The sequence below is a fragment of the Mesocricetus auratus genome, unplaced genomic scaffold (assembly GCF_017639785.1).
Source record: "Mesocricetus auratus isolate SY011 unplaced genomic scaffold, BCM_Maur_2.0 Super-Scaffold_100038, whole genome shotgun sequence".
Classification (NCBI taxonomy): domain Eukaryota; kingdom Metazoa; phylum Chordata; class Mammalia; order Rodentia; family Cricetidae; genus Mesocricetus; species Mesocricetus auratus.
In genome coordinates, this window is record NW_024429216.1 from 9,684,686 (window position 1) to 9,706,810 (window position 22,125).

At 51.8% G+C, this 22,125-nt stretch overlaps 2 protein-coding genes across 2 annotated transcripts; both read right to left on the minus strand.

The window, feature by feature from the left end:
• Positions 1-516: 516 nt before the first annotated feature.
• On the minus strand, positions 517-4,098 carry Cd79a (CD79a molecule). Its single transcript, XM_040734291.1, has 5 exons — positions 3,943-4,098; positions 2,261-2,560; positions 1,940-2,058; positions 1,072-1,140; positions 517-943 (listed from the first exon to the last, which is right to left on the minus strand). Exons 1-5 carry the CDS (start codon positions 4,010-4,012, stop codon positions 830-832), a joined length of 672 nt encoding a protein of 223 aa, XP_040590225.1. The 5' UTR covers positions 4,013-4,098; the 3' UTR covers positions 517-829.
• A 4,803-nt stretch (positions 4,099-8,901) lies between these two features.
• Positions 8,902-19,560, minus strand: Rps19 (ribosomal protein S19). The gene is made up of 8 exons (XM_005087042.4): positions 19,556-19,560; positions 15,591-15,593; positions 13,401-13,415; positions 12,885-12,955; positions 12,568-12,668; positions 9,901-10,084; positions 9,453-9,507; positions 8,902-8,966 (listed from the first exon to the last, which is right to left on the minus strand). Exons 4-8 carry the CDS (start codon positions 12,953-12,955, stop codon positions 8,940-8,942), a joined length of 438 nt encoding a protein of 145 aa, XP_005087099.2. The 5' UTR covers positions 13,401-13,415; positions 15,591-15,593; positions 19,556-19,560; the 3' UTR covers positions 8,902-8,939.
• Positions 19,561-22,125: the final 2,565 nt, after the last annotated feature.

Genomic DNA, 22,125 nt, shown 5'->3' on the forward strand with positions numbered 1-22,125 from the left:
AGTCCCCGTGTCCCCTCCTCGCCTCCAGCCTGTCTTTAACTGCCTCCTCCCCCGTCTTAGTGACACTGTGACACACACCAACGTGCATCTCCACCATCTATCTCCACGCTCTCGACGGGAACTCTCCAGATCTGCCTGTGCAAGTGAACCCATGAGGGAATCCACCCCCCCCCCAGGAAATAATACCTCGTGTTTTCAGAGCTGAAATATGCATAATAGTTTGGTAACACCCCCGCCGGTTCCCCCTCGCTTGGGGACATGGAGAGGGTGAGCCCTATAAACAGAGCTACACCATCCCTTCAATTGGGGTGGGGACTTCCCCCAAGAGACTTCCTGTTTCTTGGAGGGGCGGGGGAGCGACTGTGTCGTCCTACATCTTAGAAGTGGGCAGGTGAGAACTTGGGTCCAGAAGCCTAGGTCTGAGGGAGGGAGGCGGGGGACATGGGCTTCCTGCTCCTGGTTCCCCGGCAGTGTGGAGGAACAGTCCTCATGAGATCCATGACTCCTGCCAAGGGCTGCTTTGGCAAGGATTTATTAGCACGTAAGTGGCCATGACAGATCTGGGAGGGGGGGGTGACACTAACGAGGCTGCTGTAATCAGCTCCCCTAGAGGCAGCAATTAAGGGCTCATTACCCACTGGAGCTGGACAGACTTGGGGAAGGACAGAATTAGGGGGGGAGAGAGGCCAGGGTGGCACACCAGGAGAAGGGGACTCCAGGGGAAGAGCTGTGAGGCAGGGATGCTGGCTGGCGTTGGGCATGTGGCAGGTAGGGACAGGGGACACAGCAGGATGGGGCATGGGACGGTGCGGGGGAGGGGGCATGTCTGTCACGGCTTCTCCAGCTGGACATCTCCAATGTGGAGACTGCCCACATCCTGGTAGGTGCCCTGGAGTCCCCTGGAGATGTCCTCATACATAGAGCAGTCATCAAGATTCAGGCCCTGCAGGGGACAGAGTAGACATCAGTACCCTGGCAGCGGGGTCCCTGTCCGCAGCCAACCCCAGGCCTGGCTCCCCCCCCCCCCCCCCCGTACCCTGACCCCGAGGACAGCCCCCATTTAATGCTCACCTCGTAAAGATTTTCATCCTCATAGTCATCTGGCATATCTACCCCGAACTTCTCGTTCTGCCATCGCTTCTGTAGGAGGTAACGAGATAGCCTCGGTGAGCGAGGAGAGTCGAAAGAGTTTTCAGACACTCATACTAGCAGTGCTTTGTCAGACAGGAGAAGGGACGTGCACGGCCGCATACTGGGATCTTGGAGGACTCTGCTCTCCAGTCCTCTCCTCTCTTTCTTCTCCCCGGCCTCAGACTTTGAACAGTTCTCCTGCATCGCCTTCCAAAACATTCTGGAACTTTCTCGGGGTTTCTATCTAGCACAAGCTCCTGGGAACTCATTAAGTGGACCAGGCTGGCCTTGAACTCCTCTGCCTTCTGAGTGCTACTGGGACTAAAGGTGTAACTCCATCATGCTGGCCCTCTGATAATCTCCAGTGATGACAAGTATAATAGTGAAGTAGGAAATGGTGGTGACTGGGGCTGGAGAGGTGGCTCAGAGGTTAAGAGCACTGGCTGCTCTTCCAGAGGTCCTGAGTTCAGTTCCCAGCAACCACATGGTGGCTCACAACCATCTGTAACGAGATCTGGCGCCCTCTTCTGGCCTGCAGGTGTACATGCAGGCAGAACACTGTATATATAATAAATACATTTATTTTATTTTATTTATTATTAAGTATACAGTGTTCCACTTGCATGCCAGAAGAATGAGAAGGTATCTAGAGAGGGCCAGTGGGACATTGTGACCCCCCTTGAGCTCTTAAAATCCTTTCGTTACACCGAGGGATACTCTCAGCCTCCCAAGCTTTGGAAGAGGAACCTTGGAACCTAGAGGCAAGCCCAGATGACTGGGGGGAGGTGGTGTCGCTCGGGAGACTCACCCTGAATAGCAGCAGCGTCCCTGGCACCACTGCACAGAATAGCAAGATGATCCCTTCAGCCGTGATGATACGGTTCTTGGTGCCTTCCCCCATGTCCAGGAAGGGTCTAGGGACTGGATCTGTGAAGACAGGGAGGATGCTGTTCCGGTGTCTCCTCCTCCCCGGGGTGAGGTCAGGGAGCCCTGAAGTCACCATCCTGCAGGTGAGGACCTGTGTGCTGCTGGTTGTAGGTCCAGGAGGGAGCATCTGGCTCTGCTCTCATGAAAGCGGTGCTCTGGGGGGGGACAGGGGACCCGAGGGGCAGTGGATCTTGCTACTCACCACGCACACGGAGGTAGGTACCACAGGAGAACTGGTGCACACTCTTTTCCTGCACGAGGCATCTGTATATGCCCTTATGGCTCTTGTTTACGTTAGAGATGACCAGCTCACCTCTGGGCCCCAGACCAGGACCCAGTAACACTGAGGGTTTGGAGTTGTTGTTGGAGTTGGTCTGAAAACCATAATACCATGTGACATTAGGATTGCTGCCATCGTGTTCACAGGGGAGGCGGGCCTCCGAACCCATGCTCACTGTCACTGATGGTGGAACCTCTATCTTCAGGGCCTGGCATCTAGGGCCTGTGGGGAGACGAGAGACATGAGGGTTGCAAACTGGGGACACCCCTGATGGCCCCCATCCAGAGCCCTTCACACCAGCGATGTGGGGAGAGAGGTCCTGTGGATTCTTGCTCCCGGTAGGCCTTTGCATTTTGTTCCCCTGACATCAGCAGTACCCAGGTCAGAGACTCAAGAAGGCCTTCCCCTTCACCGGGAAGGAATGGGTTCTTTTTTTTTTTTTTTTTTTTTTTTTTTTTGGTTTTTCGAGACAGGGTTTCTCTGTGGCTTTGGAGGCTGTCCTGGAACTTGCTTGGTAGTCCAGGCTGGTCTCCAACTCACAGAGATCCGCCTGCCTCTGCCTCCCGAGTGCTGGGATTAAAGGTGTGCACCACCAACGCCCGGCTAGGAATGGTTTCTATTCCCCCCAATCCTTAGGGACCTCCACTGGGCCTGGGTTAGGGTGTGGGGGCAGCTTAGACCCAGACTATTGGAAGTGGTGGCTCTCCTGCCACTCCCTGAGTCTGTCTTTTCCTGGCCTTGGCTTGGCTTTTGTGCATAGGCATTTTCTCATGTGTCAGCCTGGGGACCTGGGCCTGGGTTCTGTCTAGGGGAGGGGGAGCTCCGACAGACAAGGGTGGGCTGGCGGCTATGGAGTCCACTCTGTGTTTATCTTGAAAGCTCCCATTGTCTCAGCCTCCCCAGGAACACCTTCCTGGACATGGTGTGAAAGAGGAAGGTCGGGAGTCAGGAAGACAAGGCGGGAAAAGAGGAAGCCCAGCAACTTCACGGTCACGGGCTTCAGACTCAGACAGCATCTCTGTGCCTAGGATCCCTTGAGTGGAGGACCTTCCCTCTGCAAGCCTAGGTCGTGTGGTCACACTTGGGTGGCGGAGGGGAATGGAGAGTCTGATGAGGCGTGCCTCCCTTGCCCTCCCGGACACCCTCCCCTCAGCCTGTTCAGTCAGCACTTAGCTCACTGAGTTCCTCATTCTAACTTGTGGAGACGTGGTTGTGTGTTGTGGTGCTCGGTGGTCTTGGGCCTATCAGTGGACTTCCCCAAGCCTCCTCCAACCCAACCTGAGTACATCTTGGTACAGAAAGCTTCTCCTGGTCCCCGGCCCCTGCTCCTTTGCTTCTTGGGACAGGTCTCAGTAAACAGTCCAGTCTAGCCATGATAGAACTCATTATGTAGACCAGGCTGGCCTCAAAGGCAACGTTCCTCTCTCCTGCCTCAGTCTCCTGAGTCCTAGCGTTACTTTAAGGGGTACACGCTAAACGTCACCCTGTCTGGCTTCCCTCTCCACTCTCCACCCCTCCTGTCTGCGCGTGCGCGTGCACACACACACTCACGCACACACACTCACGCACACACTGGGCCAGCACCTTCTCTTTGGACACGTTACCTAGGCAGGCTTCGGACAGGAAGACAAGGAAGAGAGGCAGGACTCCGAGAACTCCTGGGCCCCCTGACATCTTCTCCCAGTGGGTTGGTTAGGCGTCTGGGTTGCAGCAGCCCTGAGGTACCAGATTCCACCCCACACTCCACCTCACTTCCTGTTCGGCCCGACGGAGATGGGCTTCAGTGGGCTTTATCTGCCCTGTGTTTCAGGCCCAGAGTCGAGAGGAACTACCCTGCACCTGCGCTGGCCACAATTCCCCTGAGTCTCTAGGGCTTGGGTGGGGAAGAGGCTGGTTCAAGGTCTGGTTATCACCACTGAACTTGCTGCGGAAGGATCCTGGTGAGGGACCCTTGTAGGCTATACAGCCTGTGGTGGCTCATGCCAGCAATCCCAGCATTTGGTAGGCTGACACAGGAGAATAATGAACCTAGAGGCTAGCCTGGGCTACATAAGAAACTGGCAGATGCCAGGTATAGTGGTGGCGCACGCCTTTAATCCCAGCACTCGGGAGGCAGAGGCTGGTGATTCTCTGTGAGTTCCAGGACAGCCTGGTCTACAGAGTGAGCTCCAAGACTGGCAGGACTACACAAAGAAACCCTGTCTTGAAAACAAAAACAAAACTAAGAAACAGGCGGATGGGGGTGGGGAGTGGATAACTGAGCCCACTGGCCAGCCAAGTTAGCCAGTCTATTGAGCTCAGGGTGAACCTGTTTCTCTTTTGCTTTAAAGGTGAGGGGCTGGATGGTTCAATAGTTAAGGGCACTCATTTCTCTCGTCAAGGAACTAAGTTTAAGTTCTAGCACCCACATGGTGGTTCACAATCAAACATATAAACACTAAATAAGTCTAAAAAAAGATAAACCTAAAAATATTTTTAAATTTTGTTGTTTTTTCAAGACAGGGTTTCTCTGTAGCTCTGGCTGTCCTGGAACTCACTCTGTAGGCCAGACTGGCCTCGAACTCAGAGATCCTTCTAAAATTGTCTTTAAAGCTGACAATGGTGGCGCACGCCTTTAATCCCAGCACTCGGGAGGCAGAGGCAGGCAGATCTCTGTGAGTTCGAGGCCAGCCTGGTCTACAGAGCGAGTTCCAGGACAGCCTCCAAACAATACAGAGGAAACCCTGTCTCGAAAAAACAAAACGAAACAAACAAACAAAAACTAAAGGGGAAGAGATTAAGGAAGACACTTGAGTTCAACCTCCGGCCTCTGTCAATGCTGGCGGAAGCAGGCAAGCACACACACACAGGTAAATAAAAAGAAAACATGAGGCAGGTGTGGCGGCCCACTCCTGTGATGTCCAGATGACCTGTGCTCGTCCCAGCACCCGGATCGCAGCCCCAGCCAGCTCTAATTCTACCCAATGGACAGGACACCCTCTTCCTGTCTCTGTTGGCACGGTCATGCACATGGTACACAGACATATGTGCTCACAAAACAACCATATACCTAAGATACAGGAATAAAATTTTTTGTTTGCTCTTTCTTTGTTTTGTTTCGTTTCTCTGTAGCTTTGGAGCCCTTCCTGAAACTCTCTCTGTAGATCAGGCTGGCCTCGAACTCACAGAGATCTTCCTGCCTCTGCCTTCCGAGTGCTGGGATTAAAGGCGTGCACCACCACCGCCTGGCTATCAGGTTCAATCTTAGGACATCAACAAAACAAAAACCACATTCACTGCAGGCTGTTTTTGGCATGAACAAATCAAGGAACAATTCCAAGGTACATTCGCAGGAGAAAGGACACCCTGGCCGGGCGTTGGTGGCGCACGCCTTTAATCCCAGCACTTGGGAGGCAGAGGCAGGAGGATCTTTGTGAGTTTGAGACCAGCCTGGTCTACAGAGCGAGTTCCAGGACAGCCTCCAAAGCCACAGAGAAACCCTGTCTCGAAAAAAAACCAAAAAAAAAAAAAAAAAAAAAAAAACCGAAAGAAAGGACACCCTGTACAAGACCCCTGAATGCCCAGGGAAGTGTCAGATCAGTGTCAGAAATGGGAAGGAGAAAAAACCTGGTGTAGTTGAAGTTGACTTGTCTTCCAAAGGCAAAATGACACTGCTTGCTGTTTGGGGACAAAGATTTCTAGTAGAGAGGAATGTATGTACCCTTGACTCTCACCTCTTGGGGAGGAGGAGGCTGGGGCTGGACTCAGCTTCGCCCAACCTAAAAAATAGTTTTTGCTGGGTGTGGCGGCGCATGCCTTTAATCCCAGCTCTTGGGAGGCAGAGGCAGGTGAATCTCTGAGTTTGAGGCCAGCCTGGTCTACAGAGAGAGAGTTCCAGGACAGCCAGGGCTACACAGAGAAAGCCTGTCTGCAATAAACAAAAAGGTTCATTTTCATTTTATGTGCCTGGGTGCTTTGTCTGAATGTGTGTTGTCAGGTCCCCAGGGAGCTGGGTGACCTCGAACTGCACACAGATGAAAGGAATTGAACCAGGGTCCCCTGGAAGAGGAGCTAGTGTTCAGCTCATCTGCGTCTCCAGCCCCTTGTTTTGCGTTGGTAGTTTTCTTTAGTGTCTTTATTCCCTGGTGTTTGATTCTGTGCAGGATTCTCTCCTGTGCCAGGCAAGGTTTCAGCTATTGAGTTACAACTGATGTTCCTTGCGTAATAGTCTTTTTTGTCTTTTATTCCTTTTTTTTTTTTTTTTTTTGGTTTTACGAGACAGGGTTTCTTTGTATTGTTTTGGAGGCTGTCGGTCCAGTCCGGCCTGGAACTCAACAGAGATCCGCCTGCCTCTGCCTCCCGAGTGCTGGGATTAAAGGCGTGTACCACCACCGCCCGGTGTCTTTTATTCTTTTTAAAATTATTTTATTAGCCAGATGTTGGTGGCACACACCTTTAATCCCAGCACTCGGGAGGCAGAGGCAGGTGGATCTCTTGAGTTCAAGGCCAGCCTGGTCTACAGAGCCAGTTCCAGGACAGCCTCCAAAGCCATTACAGAGAAACCCTGTCTTGAAAAACCAAAAATAAATAAATAAATTATTGGTGTTTCGATTGCATGGACATCTGTGGGAGAGTTGTGAGCTGACTGGAAGAGCAGTCAGTGTTCCTAACTGCTGAGTTATCTAACTCCATTGTTTTTTTGGGGGGGGTGGGGTGGGGTGGGGGTGGGAGGTGGTGGCCGGAGACAGGGTTTCTCTGTGTAGCCCTGAGTGTCCTGGAAGTTAATCTGTAGATCAATCTGAGCTTCATCAACCTCTGCCTCTCCAGTGCTGGGATTCAAAGCAATGTGCCACCGCTGCCTGGCTCAGCTACTTTTTGTAGTCGGGAGCCACCGGACATGGGTGCTGGGACTCAACTGAGGTCTTCTGGTGGAGTAGCAAGTGTTCCTAACCCTAGAGGCATCCTTGAAGCCATGGGTTGGGAGTTTTTGCAAGGCTGCTTTGAATACTGTTTTGCATGCCTGAAATATTTCATAATTTAAAAATAGGTCAAGTGGTCAGACTTAGTGGTACATGACTGTAATCCCAGCACTGTGGAGGCAGGGGGTCAGGAATTAAAGGTCATTTTGGCTTGGGCTACAAAACAAGAAAAACTACTACCTAGGCTTCAAGAGCCAGAGATCCTTTGGCTTGCCCCTGAGTTCAGCTGACTGGTTCTGAGCTTTCTCCTACTGTTATGCAGGAACTGAATTTGGCACCAAAAAGCATCTGCAGGGTGGTGGTGAACACCTTTATTCCCAGCACTCCGGAGACAGGCAGATCTGAGTTCCAGGCTAGTGTCCACAGGTAGAGAATCCCTCTCAAAAAAAAAAATCACTCAGTGAAAGTCACTAAGACTTCTGAAGAGGCTTAGGGCCCCTCCTTCAGAAGTCTCCACAACAGGCTGCCTCCCCATTGTCAGGTGCTTGCTTTCAGAGGACAACTGGTTTTCAGCCCTCAAGTGCCTCTTCAGAGTAAGCTGGACCTCGAGCTTTTTGGCAGTGGCTAGCGGACGCCCCCTAGTGGCCAAGCAAAGCTCTAGCTAGGAGGCTCACTTGAGCCAGGCAGCTTATCCATGACACTAGTGTTCATTCCAGAACAGTCTTCGGCGGACCACAGAATGGACAGGACCAGTGCAGCCTGAGATGGAGTTCACAGGCTAACACAGGCCACTTCTCAGCCTTGGTGTAATCAGTTCCTAGCGACTCTCCCTCATCTCCAAGGGCTGCAGGGTATCCATTTGAAGAGGCTTGCTAGGCACAGAAAACATTTGCAAATTGGCTGGCATGCACTTGAACCCGGGAGGGGCGGCACTCGTTTCTCAAGGACTGTGACATGTGTTCTGGGAAGGGTTCTCTTAGCTTTGGAGTCCGTCTTGGAACATTCTAGACCAGAATGTCCTCAGAGATCGCTTGTTTTTGCTGGGATTAAAGGACCATGGCACTACTGCCCGTCTTTAGTCAGGGGCTTTTACCAAGGGCTCTGCATTGAGTCAGTGTCACCCTTACACATGGGGGATTAAGGCAGACACAGACTTTCAAGTTACAGGGCCTCAAGGTAGTCCCATCTAGCAACTGGGACACTGCTGGGATCGACTGTGCTAGCCTTGGATGTCTGGAGAGCCCAGACCCAGCACACACAAATGTACTGTTACTTAGGTACACTGGGTTGAGTGGACTTAACTAGTCCACTCAACCACCACACGGGGGCACTGCAGAGACACTGACACCCAGCTTCCCTCTTTTAGCAAGGGATGACAGGACTCACTGTTAGGGGAAAGGAAGGCCATTCCCAACTATACTTCTCCGTGGACCAGGCTGGCCTAGAACTCAGATCTGCCTGCCTCTGCCTCCCATCCCAAGTGCTGGGATTAAAGGAGCTTGCCACCAACACCCAGCCTATACTGCCTTCTCAAATCCTGAAAATTCTTTCTTGGACATTTTATCAGACAGGATATGCGCCTGGCATGCCCACAGCCCAACCCTACCACACCATAAGTCAACGTTATAGTTCTAAAAACCAAATAAAAAGCAGACAGACCAGGACTATGAATGAGGCAATTTATTAACCCAGCATCCTTTGTTCTAATGCTTCTTGTTGGCAGCTGCCACCTGTGGAAGACAGAGCAGGTCAGTGTGGGTCTCAAGGCTGTCACACCCGCCATAACAATAGCCCTGAGGGGAAGGTCACTGTGCCACTGTCTTGTGTCAGGCCCTTTACTAAGATCCCAAGTTCAAAGCTAAAGTCTCCCAGGACCCTTAGAAGGTGGAGTCTGCAGTAGAGGAAATGGCAAACCCCAGGGGCTCCTGTTCCCTGCTTTTCAGGGTGAGATTACCTGACCCCAAAAGGTAGCAGGAATGAAATCACTCTAGTGTCCTCTCCCTAAGCGCCCACCCACACTCGGTGTCCAGCAGGTATGAGGACTCTAGTCGCTAGAATCCCTACCAAGGTGTTCTGTACAGGGGTGGGGCTGTGCGTACACAAGTCCACGCAGGGTCAGGCAACGCAGCGCACCCCAGCACCTACACTTCCACGCAGCTGCACTAGGACCTTCTCTGCCCCCTCCCATGTCCCAACAGAGTGGGTACGCCTCTCACCTGTCCAGCAATCCTGTCCAGATCTCTCTGTCCCTGAGGTGTTAGTTTGCGGCCCCTGTGCAAAGAAAAACCAGTCCCTGGATGAGTACAGCCCAACTCGCCCCCCCTCCTGGGGAGGACAGAAGACAGCACCAAGCGATGGACCCATTATGCTGGCCAAGTCCCACTGGTGCCCAAGCCAGCTGCATCTGAAGGAGCCAGGGCAGGAGCGGGAGACCCCTGGGAGTTGACAGGGTGTCGTTTGTGCAAGCATTAGATCAAAAGGCCCGAAAAATCAATTGGGAAAAGTTAACGAGCAGGCTAATCAAAGTGGACAGTCGCTAAATTACCTTCCCAGAGCCAGAGAGGCCCTGGCGAGGCCCTCCCCGCCTGCTCTCTGGAGGCCCCTCCATTTGGAGATCCAGCAGCTTCACCGTAAGCCACCCCACCCACGCACAACCCCGCATACCCATCTTGGTCCTTTTCCACCATCTTCAGCCCCTCCAGGGCTTGGAGGACGCGGCGGGCCACACTCTTGGAGCCTCTGCTGAAGTGGCTGGGCCTGACACCATTTCTCTGCCGTCCTCCATAGATCTTGGTCATGGAGCCAACGCCGGCACCGCCACGAAGGTACAGGTGCCGTGCTGTGGAAGCTGGGGGTGGGCAGAGGGAACCTTAGGACCACCCTTCCACACACAGTGTGAAAAAGGCAATCAACTCCTCACCATCTTACAGGGGGAAACACAGCAAAACCAGGGCTCGACACCCCTGGTTCCTTGTCCCTCCCCTGTAACTCTTCCAAGGCTGACTGGCCCAGTGTTCAGGCAAGCCTTACCAAGTGTGGCCATCTCCACGTGCCCACGCAGGACAGTGGCAAAGGAACCGACTTTCTATAGCAGCTCAGCCACTGTCTGCAGGGGGCACCTCAGAGTAGGAATCCTGGCCATGGGTACAGGGCACTGTTCTTGGGGGCAGCCTGTCAAACAAGCTTGACAATTCCTGGGAGGCCATGCCCTGAGGCGCTGAGCTGGCACCCCACATTCAAGCAGTGAAACACAACAGCCCCAAGGGCTGCATGGTGCCAGGGCCCAGGCAATTCAACAGCCCCAGTTAACACAAGACCCACAGCCCACAACTAACCAGGCCCTGCCACTTAGGCAAGAAGCGGCGGGCCACCTTCCTGCTCTTCCTGGCTAGAGGACAGAGGGATGTCCTCCCCCCTGAACCAGAGACTAGACAGTCACCTCTCTTCTGGCTCTCCAAAGCCACTGGGCAAGTAAGGAGGAACTCATTTTAGCGACTCCAGCTAGGTCTGTGTAAACGACCCAACAGTGGGCTCCCTATGCCCGCCCACCTTGCCCCCACAGCCTGCCTCTAGTTCCAAGCCAGTCCCATACCTGTCACGATCCAACAGCTCATTTGCTGTCACTTCCCATCTTCTTGCAAGGTGCCATGACCAGAAAACCCCACTCTCAAAGACCAACTCAAACGCCCCTACTCTACCCCCAATGCCAGAAGCTGTCTGTGCTGGGGGATGTGTTCTTCCTCAGGGCAGGGGACCTCGGATCAGCATCAGCCTGGACACACACAGGAGGTGCCTGGCCTTGCGACAGAGCACTCTGTCCGCATGTCCCACTGCCCTATGGAGCTGGTGCCCTGCATTTGAACCTCATAAGGCTTCACGAGGCACCGCAGCTTAGCTAAGTGCAGAGTGGAGTGACGTTTACTGACCAACGGCGTCAGTGTTGGAGAAGGAATCCCACATACTTCCCACCCTGACCCTTCTGACCAAACTAAGGAAATCTGCTTTCCTAGCCCTAATTCATCCTCCCAATGAAGAGGCTTCCTATCAATGTCACAGCGAACACTTCCGCTCCCAACTTGCCACCTGGAAACTCCACCTTTTCCCAGAGCCCTTTCTCAACCCCCAAGCACATACAAACACAAGCCTGCTGTCTCAATACACTCCATTCCCAAACCCAATTACAAGTGTCGGATCCACAGGGGATAGCTACCAGGTGGACTCCACTCATTGCTAACCCTTCCCATCTTTAGGTTCGGGATACAGTCCAGAGTGCTCAGCATGTACAGCATGGAATTCAACCCTCAGCACTGGCCAGCCTGGCCCACTTAGAAAAGAAAATTCCTGGCCAAACAGGGAGCACAGTGAGACCCTGTCTCAAATCACAAACTAGCTAGTGGATCCTGTCTATGGAGGATACCCTTCCCCCCAATGCCAGCAAAAAAGACAACCAATTCTGCCTGGGATGTACAGAACACACAGCATGTGTCAATCACCCTACCCAGAGAAAACCAGTGTTTTTCTTCTTGCAATTCTAAATCCAAGCTGCCCTAACCTGGAACACTGTCAGTGTCTGCACACTTGCTTCCGAGAGAGGGGTAGGGTGGATCTCAGCTAGGCCTCATTGCTGCTGCAGCCAGGGAAACCACCTTCCCTACATCACCCTAACCCTTAAAGACAACGCGCTGGCAGGTGGATGCACCAACCTTTTCCCACACTGTGGAATTGACCTTTTGGTTTTCCGAGGCTCTGTTAGTCATGATGGTCCCTGTGCCCATGCCAAACCCTGAAACAAAGTGGATCCCATGGACATTTGACTTAATATACTTCAACGTAAATTTATAAACTGCTTCACATTCTTGGAGTGACCAGCAACCCGTACAAGGGTCAGCTTGTTCCCTGTGACCTGGCGAGTTCTCAGGTTGGGGTCCCTTCGCAAAGGCCTTGGCACAACCCAGCACTGACCCCACCCTCCAGAGTCAAGACATCCAAACAGGATCTATAGCTCCAGAGGGACACTCAAAATTTTTCTTTTGGGCACTGGGAGCCCTGTTAAGTTTTTAGGACGAGGGGCGGCACTCCCAACGTGCCAATCATTCAGCCAAAAAGGACTTGGTAGAGATGGATTTGAATTTAAATGCTACACCACGAACACTTACTCTCAAGAGAGCACCTAGAAGTAAAATGTTAAGTTTTTTTTTGTTCCCAGACTTCCTTTCAGGTCCAAAGCTAGTGATCAGCGCCATGAGACCTGTCTAGTACAGCGGGCAGGGGAAAGGGTCCCTGCCTGGGGTCCCTCAGCTCCCCATTCCCAGCCAAAGGCCCGGTCCTCACCAGCTCGTGTGTAGAACCAGTTCTCATCATAGGGGGCGAGTTCTTTATGTTTGGCCAGTTTGACTGTGTCCACCCATTCGGGGACTTTCAGCTTCCCGGACCTGCGACCAAGAGAGAATCGGAGAAGAGCAGAAACGTCCAGAAATCGTTTCAGATTCCCCCAACCACTCCCCGCCAACACAACAAAGTCGGGAAAGGCAGGACGGGTGCTGGCAGACGAGCTCACAGGCTACCACGGAAACATGGCCACCCAGACTAGCCACACGCCGGAGGGCCACAGCTTACGAGGGGGTTCGGGGCTGCGTCCCGCCACTTACTTTTTGAGGAAGGCTGCCAGAGCTCTGACGAACTCCTGCTGGTTAACGTCTTTTACAGTAACTCCAGGCATCTGTGGAAGATGGGCGAGCGTGTCACTAGGAACCTTGGTGCTGCAAAAGCACCGATCTGGGTCTAGGTCAACACCAGCCCCGCTGCTACTCTCCACCCGCACCGGGGCCCCGACATCCCCCCAGCCTCACTAGACTTCAACTGCAGCTCGGCTCTCCCGGGTCCAACAGCGTCCCTGGGCGCCCTCGGCATGCGGATCACGGCAACCCGGCGCGGTGACCGCGTGGGAGGCTGCTCCGCTCACCCCTCCGCTGCCCGCCTAACCCTTTGGGCTCCCGGATCTGCGGCGATCAGGCATGTCCGGGCCTGCCGCCCGCACGTGGCCGCGGCTCCCGGGGGCGGAGCGACCCCGCGCCGGGCTTCCCGCGGCCCCCGGCACGAGCTCTCGGGCCAGACAGCCCGGCCCCGTGGCCCCGCGCACAGCCAGCCCCAGAGCCCTCGCTTACCGTGCGGCCTCCGCGCTGCCAGCCAGGGGAAAGGGAACGACGGGGTTTCCCGGGCGCACAAGTCGGGCGTCGAGTCTCGCGAGAGTTGGCAGCGCTCGCGAGAGCGGCCAGCCGCAGCGTCTCCGCCCCTCTGAGGGCGAAGGTGGCTTCGCCTCCACCTGAAATAGGCGGGCCTGTAAGCGGAAGGGGTGGAGAAGCCAAGGGAAGGGAGCCGGGGTTAGAGGAAGAGGGGCTCTGTTTCCTCTTTCCTCGGGTGTGCTGCGAAGCCGCAGAGAGTCTGGCGGGGACGGCAGTGGCGGGCCCTGCTGAGGGCGGAAGTACGGGTGAAGTTGGGCGAGCGCGAAAGGAAAGCGGGGCTCCGCGCGGGCGGAACCCTGTTTCCTAGTGAGGCGGTGTTTCCCCGGCCGGAAGTGGGAGCAGTAAGGGCGGAACCGAGACGGAAAGCTTAGGGAAAGGGCAAGGATTGTCCATGTGGCCACCACCACCTTTTGTCCTGGCGCCACACGGAAGCACCGCCCTTCTTTGGGCGGAAGTTGCTTCAGCCCGTTTGACGCTAGCGGGGTGGGACTACGGCGTCGGAAGCGGGGAGGAGATTGGGGCGGGGACAACGGGGCGGAGGCGGGACCTTGCGGAGGGTCCGCTCTGCCGCCTAGTGCTGGCATCTGTTTTGCTCAGCCCGCTAGTCTCGCCTATTTGCCCCTTTAGAGTCGCCATGCAGGTTGACCTGAGTAACATTATTATTATTACTATCAATTTGTATTGTTGTTACTGTTTTGAGACAGGCGCTCATAGATTTTAGCCAAATCTGTCTTAAATCTTTGCATTTACCCAAGGCCGTCTTTGAACTCATGATCCCCCTGCTTCATGCTACAGAATCTGGTTCTCTCCGCTGCGCGCGCATAAAATGTTTGGATGTTTGAGGCTGTGGTACATAAAGACGATTAAATGTTATTCAAGATAAAAAAAAAAAAAGAGAAGCAATGAGATGGTTCAGAAGGTTGAAGTGCGTGCCATGTAAGCCTGATGACCCGAGTTTGATTCTTGGAACTCAAGATGGTGGCGCACGCCTCTAATCCCAGCACTCGGGAGGCAGAGGCAGGTGGATCTCTGTGAGTTCGAGGCCAGCCTGGTCTACAGAGCCAGTTCCAGGACAGCTGGGAACGTTTCACAGAGAAACTCTGTCTCAAAAAAACCCAAACAACAACAACAACAACAACAACAAAATAATCCCAAACAAACCAAAAAAAAAAAAGAAAGAAAAAGAACCAGCTGCAGAAATTTGTCCTCTGACTCTCACAGACTCATCCATAGCATAATTAAAAGTAAAATAAAAAAAATCTTAAAACACCAAAATGGGTTGGGCATAGTGATACATACGTGTGGTCTTAACACCCAGGAGGCAGAGGCAGGAGGATTACTGCAAGTTTGAGGCTACACTGGTTTACATAGTGAGTTCTAAGACAGCCAAACACAAGGAAATTTTGTGTCAAAACTACCAAACCAAAATAACAGGAATATAAAAACCACCTGCAGGATTAGTCAAGTGCACTTCTGGGAGTGTTGTGAGCACTTTTCCCTCGTTGGAGTGTGAGGACTCTGACCTGAGTGGATTAATCCCTTGGTGGGTTCACAATAGGAGGCCGCTGGTTAGAGGTAGGAGATGGGCTTCGTTGGAGAAAAGATGACAATGGGGACTCCATCTTGCCTGGGGCCTCTTCCTGTATCCCTTCCTTCCGGTTTAAAGTGAAGCCCCTCAGGAGGACACACTCAGTACAGCAGTGATTTGCCCAAGGGCACGGGGCCATGGGACAATAAACTAACCCACTTCCAAACTGAGGGAAAATAAATCCTTAAGCTGTTTCTCTGGGGTATTGTCACCGTGACATGGACGGTAGGTGTGTCCCTGTGGTTTCATCGCTTGTCACAGGTGTATGACTTTGGTGGACCGTCGACGGAGGGGCAAACTATGGGAGGGAGGGGCTGATATATGGAAATCTTTTTTTTCATTGATTTTCCAGGTGGGCGTATGCAGCAATGGGTTCCATCATGGCGTTTTCATTCATTTCCCCTTGCCCCGCACTGCTCTCTCTGGATCCCTTCCTCCAGCTAGTGCAGAACCATTCCGTGCTCCTGTTACATATAATCCATTGCCGTACTTCCCGCCTCCCTTAGATCTCTCCTTCCCTCCACGATCTCTCTTCTAATTTCATCACCCCTCTCCCATATGGAAGTACAAAAACGTAATTTTAAATCTATGTTCCGTACATTTGCAGTTTTTGTCTTTCTCAGTCTGGCTGGCTTCCAGTTCTATCACTTTCCTGGAAATGTTATGACTCCGTTACTTTTTTTTTGAGACAGGGTTTCTGGCTGTCTGGCCTCGAACTCACAGAGATCCGCCTGCCTCTGCCTCCCGAGTGCTGGGATTAAAGGCGTGCGCCACCACTGTCCCGATTCATTACTTCTTTATGACTTCAAAATTTTTCACTGTTCATGTGTCACACTTTGTCTGTTCGTCAGGGTTGGGGATCTATAATGCAGCCATACATATGGATATGAAAGGATCTTCAAGGCATGCTGACTTAAGGGTCCTTTGGATTTATAAGCCCAAGGTATGGCAGGTCCATACAGCAGTGTTTTCATTTCTAAACTTGTTTTAGATTTATTTTACGTATGCGTGTTTTGCAGCAAGTGTGTATGAGCGCCACATTCATGCCTGGGGCCCAGCGATGCCAGAAGAGGACATGTGATCCTCAGGGACTGGGGTTAATGATGGTTTTAAGCCACCATGTGTGCTCTGGGAACTGAACCTAGATCCTCTGCAGCGTCAACAAATGCTTTTAACCTCCCGGGCCATTTGCAGCCCCTTATTTGTCATTTTTCGATGAACCCTGAACGGAATTCCATAGTGGCTGCATAAGCTCATTTCCGCCAACTATGAACGGGGTGTTCTTTACATTTTCATCAGTATTTATTATTATTAATTCTCTTTTATGTATTTATTTATTATGTATATGGTGTTCTGTCTGCATGTATCCCTGCAGGCCAGCAGAGGGCACCAGATCTCATTACTAATGGTTGTGAGCCACCATGTGGTTGCTGGGAATTGAACTCAGGACTCCTGGAAGAACAGCCAGTGCTCTTAACCTCTGAGCCATCTCTCCAGCCCTATTATTTATGTTCTTGGTGATAACAATAATTAGTTATGCTGCTGGTGCTGTGATAGAACACCATGGTCAAGGTGTTAAGAGTCTATCATGACAGCAGTCTGGCATGGCAGCAGGAACAGGCAGCTAAGAGCTTTATACATACATATATATATATATATATATATATTGTTTGTTTGTTTTTCAAGACAGGGTTTCTCTGTGTTGTTTGGAGCCTGTCCTAGAACTCGCTCTGTAGACCAGGCTGGTCTCGAACTCACAGAGATCCGCCTGCCTCTGCCTCCCGAGTGCTGGGATTAAAGGCGTGCACGACCAACGCCCGGCTAAGAGTTTATATTTTCTAAACAAGCACGAAATAGAGAATGCAAACTGGAAGTGGCGAGAGGCTTTTAGTTTCAAAGCCCACCCCCAGTGACATACTTCCTTCAGAAAGGCTGCACCGTCTACCTCCACAAACAGTGCCGTCAACTGGGGACCAAGTAACAAATGCCCAACACTACAGGGGACACTTGTCACTCAAACTACCACAATAACCTGTTTTGATTGCGGGAAATAGAATCTCAATGTGGTTTTGTGTAGTGTGTGTGTGTGTATAAGTGTGTAGCCCGTGTGTGCGCGCTATAACACGTGGATTCACACGGGCTGTAAGGATTCAAACTCAGATCCCCATGCTTGCATGGCAACCACCGAGATGTCTCTCCAGCCACGCAGTGCAGTTTTGTTTGTTTGTTTGTTTGAGACAGGGTTTTTCTGTGGCTTTGGAGGCTGTCCTGGAACTCGATCTTGTAGACCAGGCTGGCCTCAAACTCAGAGATCCGCCTGCCTCTGCCTCCCGAGTGCTGGGATTAAAGGCGTGGGCCAACACCGCCTGGCTTGGTTTTTAATTTTTAATTTATTTATGTGTATGGGTGTTTTGCCTGCAAGTATGTCTGTGTACAGTGTGTCTGGTAACCATAAGGCCAGCAGAGGGTGTTAGTTTCCCTGAACCTGGAGCTATTTGACAGTTGTGAGCGGCCATGCGGTTGCTGGGACTCAGACACAGTCCTCTGGAAGAGCAGCCCGTGCTCTTATACACTGAGCCAGCTCTCCGGCCCTTGAGTCCTCTGTCTCACGTGTAGTTGGCAAACATGGTTTTTCACATTCGGTAGGCTGTTTCCCAGGCCCCACCTACTAGTAACTGGAAATACTACTTTCTGTCAAACTAAAAGGAAGTAGAATGACGAAGAATTGCCTGAGGGCAGGAAGTCGTTGCTTTTAGGGTGTGTAAGTGTTGGGCAGCAGCGGCCTGCACTAACTTAGCAGGGATTGCAATTCCTAGGAGTTGGACAGAAGCTGTTTCTTCAGTCATGCATTCTGAGTCTCCTCTTTGAATGACTATTCTGGGGCTGGGGATACAGATTGACACTAGCAAGGCTTAGAGTGATCAGGTCTGTGCCTTCGAGGAACGCAAAGCCCTGAAGAGCTTAACACAGACTCGGAACGGGCTAAAAGGATAGTTCGTGCTTTTGGGGAAAGCTCCGATCCCATGAGGGTCTACACAGTACTGATTACCGGCTGTGGGGCTTGAGCACAGGGTTGCAAAGCTAGCTACGTGAGGAGATGGGGTCAGCGATGAGCCTGTATGAACTGATGATGGAATCAGTGTTATGAGGTCATTTTCATCTCTGGACTGCGAGTGTGGTCAGAAGCAGGCCAAGTAAGTTCCTGTAGGGATCGAGTGACCAGGTTATGGATATTCAAACGACAGAATGTGAAGTGTGCTCTTGAAGCAAAACCTTTGTTGTTGCGGGGAGGGGTCCTGTGTGGAGAGGAGTGAAGAGGGCATTTCCCGGTTGGAAACATTGTCATTTTTTTAGAGTATCAAGAGGGGTTGAGGGGGCTGGAGAGATGGCTCAGTGGTTAACAGCACTGACTGCTCTTTCAGAGGACCTGGGTTCAATTCCCAGCACCCACATGGCAGCTCACAACTGTCTGTAATTCCAGTTCCAGAGGCCCTGACACCTATGGCAGAGCACCAATGCGTATAAAATAAAAATTAGTGAATTAAAAAAGAGAGATTGATACAAAAGCTTAGAAGGGGAGGATGTACTCAAGACACAGATCAGGCAGAGGATGGAGAGTGGGCAGGAAACCAGTGTTCACAGTGCAGCCAGAGGCAGAAACCTCAGGGGCCAGGAGCCTAGCAGCTCCCTGGCAGCAGGTGACAGGAGCTCCACTCAGACAGTTGGAATGTAAAGATGAGCAATTCGTGTGTGACCATGCCCAGCTCCCGGCAGAGTCTCAGTACCTAACTCTCGCTAGCCCGGAACTCTGTATATGGAGCAGGCTGGCCTCAAACTCATAGAGGTTCACCTTCCTCCCAGAAGCGAGTGTGAGGATTAAAAGCTAAATTCCTGAGTCTTCCTTGTTCTCAAGACTGGCCTCTGCAGGTTTGCTGTCTTCCCTCAGACACTGCTCGGGGTTCATGTGACTTGAAAGATTAATTGAAAAGCTGGGAGGAAGCCTCCTCTCTGCTCCCTCCCCTGCCATCTATTTATTTATATATATATATTTATTTATTTATAAAATGTATGCCCCAGTTAACTTCCTGCTGAGTTACACTAGTCTAACCAACCTCTTTTTCTTTTAACTAGTTTGATGTGAGTGCGCGTGTGTGCGTGTGTGTGTGTGTGTGTGTGTGCCTGTGTGTGCAACAGAATGTAAAGGTCAGAGGATAACACCTTGGAGTCGTTCTCGCTGTCTACCTTCATGTGGGGCCGGGGCTCGCAGTCAAACCCTTGGGTGCATTGTCGAGCGAGCGCTTTCCCTGCTGAGCCTTCTCACGGCTCTCCTGTCACCAGCGTTCTGTTCCGCCATCTCTTTTGTAGTTTTTGGCTGTGACCTTGGGACACTGGGAACCCTTCATCACCCGGGGCAGCAGAGTCTCAGCCCAGGCCCTTTGCAGTCGCTTCCCTGCCTCCCCGTGACTCTGTGGGCTCAGTCATCAGTCACCGGGAGAGCACGGCACTGCGGGTGAGGCTTAGGCAGGTCTATTAGAGGGCTCTCATATATCTAAGTTATAACTAGGGAGGGGCAGAAGGAGTGGGGCTGGCTGTAGTCGTTTGTTCTCTTTCATCTCCCCCGTTAGTGCTGCAGGTTCCTTATTCTGCAATCTGCTGTGGAGTAGGAACAGCCTACCTTCTCACGGCCTCCAGTTACAAGAACAGGGCGTTGTTGGGTCCCACCATCACTCATCTTGAGCAAGGAGGATGCAGGTAATACCAGAACAGTCAGTTATCAGGTACGCTGCTGAGCTCTGAGTCCCCCACCCCCAGCAGGACAGGTGTCCTGTCTGCATGGACTCAAAGAGGACTCCACAGCAGAGGACTAACAAATACACGCTCAGTTATTAGCTGGCCTGCATCTCATAAGAACCTTGTAATTCCAAGACGAAGTAAACTGGTGTAGGAACAGTGCCATGAGTTTGAGGCCAGCCTGGCTTCCAAAATGAGCTTGAACTCAACCAGACTAGAGCTAGATCCTACTTCAAAATCAACCAATTGTGCCTGGAGAGATGGCGCAAAACTTAAGCACATTGGTTGCACTTCGGAGGATCCCCAAGGTTTAATTCCTAAAATCCACAGAGCAGCTCACAGCCAACTGTTATTCCAGAAGAACTGGTGCCCTCTTCTGACCTCTTAGGGCAACTGCATGCACATAATGCACAGACTAAATGCAGGCAGAAGACTCTTGCACATAAACAAGAAAAAAAGGGGGGCTGGAGAGATGACTCGGTGGTTAAGGACACTGACTGCTCTTCCAGAGGACCCGGGTTCAGTTCCCAGCAACCTCATGGCAGCTCACAACTGTCCATAATTCCAAGACTGACTGCTTCACACAGACATACATGCAGGCAAAACACCAATGCACATAAAATAAGTATTTTTTTTAATGAAAGGTCTTTAAAAAAGTTGGACTGTGAGTCAGCTGTGGCGGCTCACATCTTTTTTTTTTTTTTTTCCGAGACAGGGTTTCTCTGTAGCTTTGGAGGCTGTCCTGGAACTCACTTTGTAGACCAGGCTGGCCTCGAACTCACAGAGATCCGCCTGCCTCTGCCTCCGGAGTGCTGGGATTAAAGGCGTGCGCCACCACCGCCCGGCGGCGGCTCACATCTTTAATCTTAGTTTTCAGGAGGCAGGGGCAGGTGAACTTCTGAGTTTGAGGCCAGTCCGGTCTACAGAGTGAGTTCCAGGACAGCCAGGACTACGCAGGGAAACTCTGCTTCGAAAACAAACAAAACATTGGACTGTGTTTTATATTGTGATATTAATAGTAACATGAGATCTTGGGGGTAAGCAAGAAAAGGTTAAACTGTGTGTGTGTGTGTGTGTGTGTGTGTGTGTGTGTGAAGTTGACAAGGGGTCAGTTCTCCTGGTTAGTTTGTCAACTTGACACAAGCTGGAGTCATGTGGAAAAAAGGACCCTCAACTCAGAAAATGCCCCCATCAGTCTGGCCTGGGGGCACGTCTGTGTGGCAGCCTCTTGATTAATGGCTGAAACGGGAGGGCGCAGCCTACTGTGTGTGGTACCAACTGTGGGCAGGTGGTCCTGGGTTGAGTATGGAAGCAGGCTGAGCAATCGTGGTCAACAGCGAGCAGGGCCCCTCTGCAGCCTCTGCCTCAGTTCCTGCCTTCAGTGACTGGCTGTGCTTAGGACACTCAGTCAGATAGCCCTCTCCTCTCTAAGTTGCGTTCGTTAGAAAGCAAATGAGGACAGCAACCCAAAGCACTATGGCAACCTTGGTAAAAAAAAAAAGGGGGGGAGACACTTGTAAAAATACTGCTTCAGCCTGACGTGTTCCCTGTAGCCTCAACACCTTCTTTCTGTGCTTTGTAAAATGTCAAGGCCTGGCAACCAGGAGTCCTGATCGTTTTCTAGAAAATTCCCGGCTGGGTGTTGGTGGCGCACGCCTTTAATCCCAGCACTCGGGAGGCAGAGGCGGGTGGATCTCTGTGAGTTGGAGGCCAGCCTGGTCTACAGAGCCGATTCCAGGACAGCCTCCAAAACAATACAGAGAAACCCTGTCTCGGAAAAAAAAAAAAAAAGAAAATTCCCTTGACCTGTTGGGCTAACCACTTTCCCTCTTTCAGCGTAGATTACAGTGTTGCTGTTGGGACTCAAGAAATGGTATTGTATTTTCTGGTTTATACATTGTAAGAGATGCTGGGTATCAAACCTGGGCCTCGTTGATCTGGGCAAACACTGTGCCACTGCCCTAGAGGCCTGGACCCTCGAATGGATTCTTTTAAGAAGACACTGAATTTTCCTCGTTAGGAAGGTTCTTGATAAAGACTAACTTGGTTCTTGCTGTCCTGATTTGCTTCCATTTTCCCATCTGGAAAATGTCATGTGAGGTTCGTATCAAATTAGTATTCTACTGGCCAAAGTTGACCTGAAGCTGTGCTACTTGGCCAATATAGCATTTTTTTTTTTTTGGTTTTACGAGACAGGGTTTCTCTGTATTGCTTTGGAGGCTGTCGGTCCAGCCCGGCCTCGAACTCACAGAGATCCACCTGCCTCCT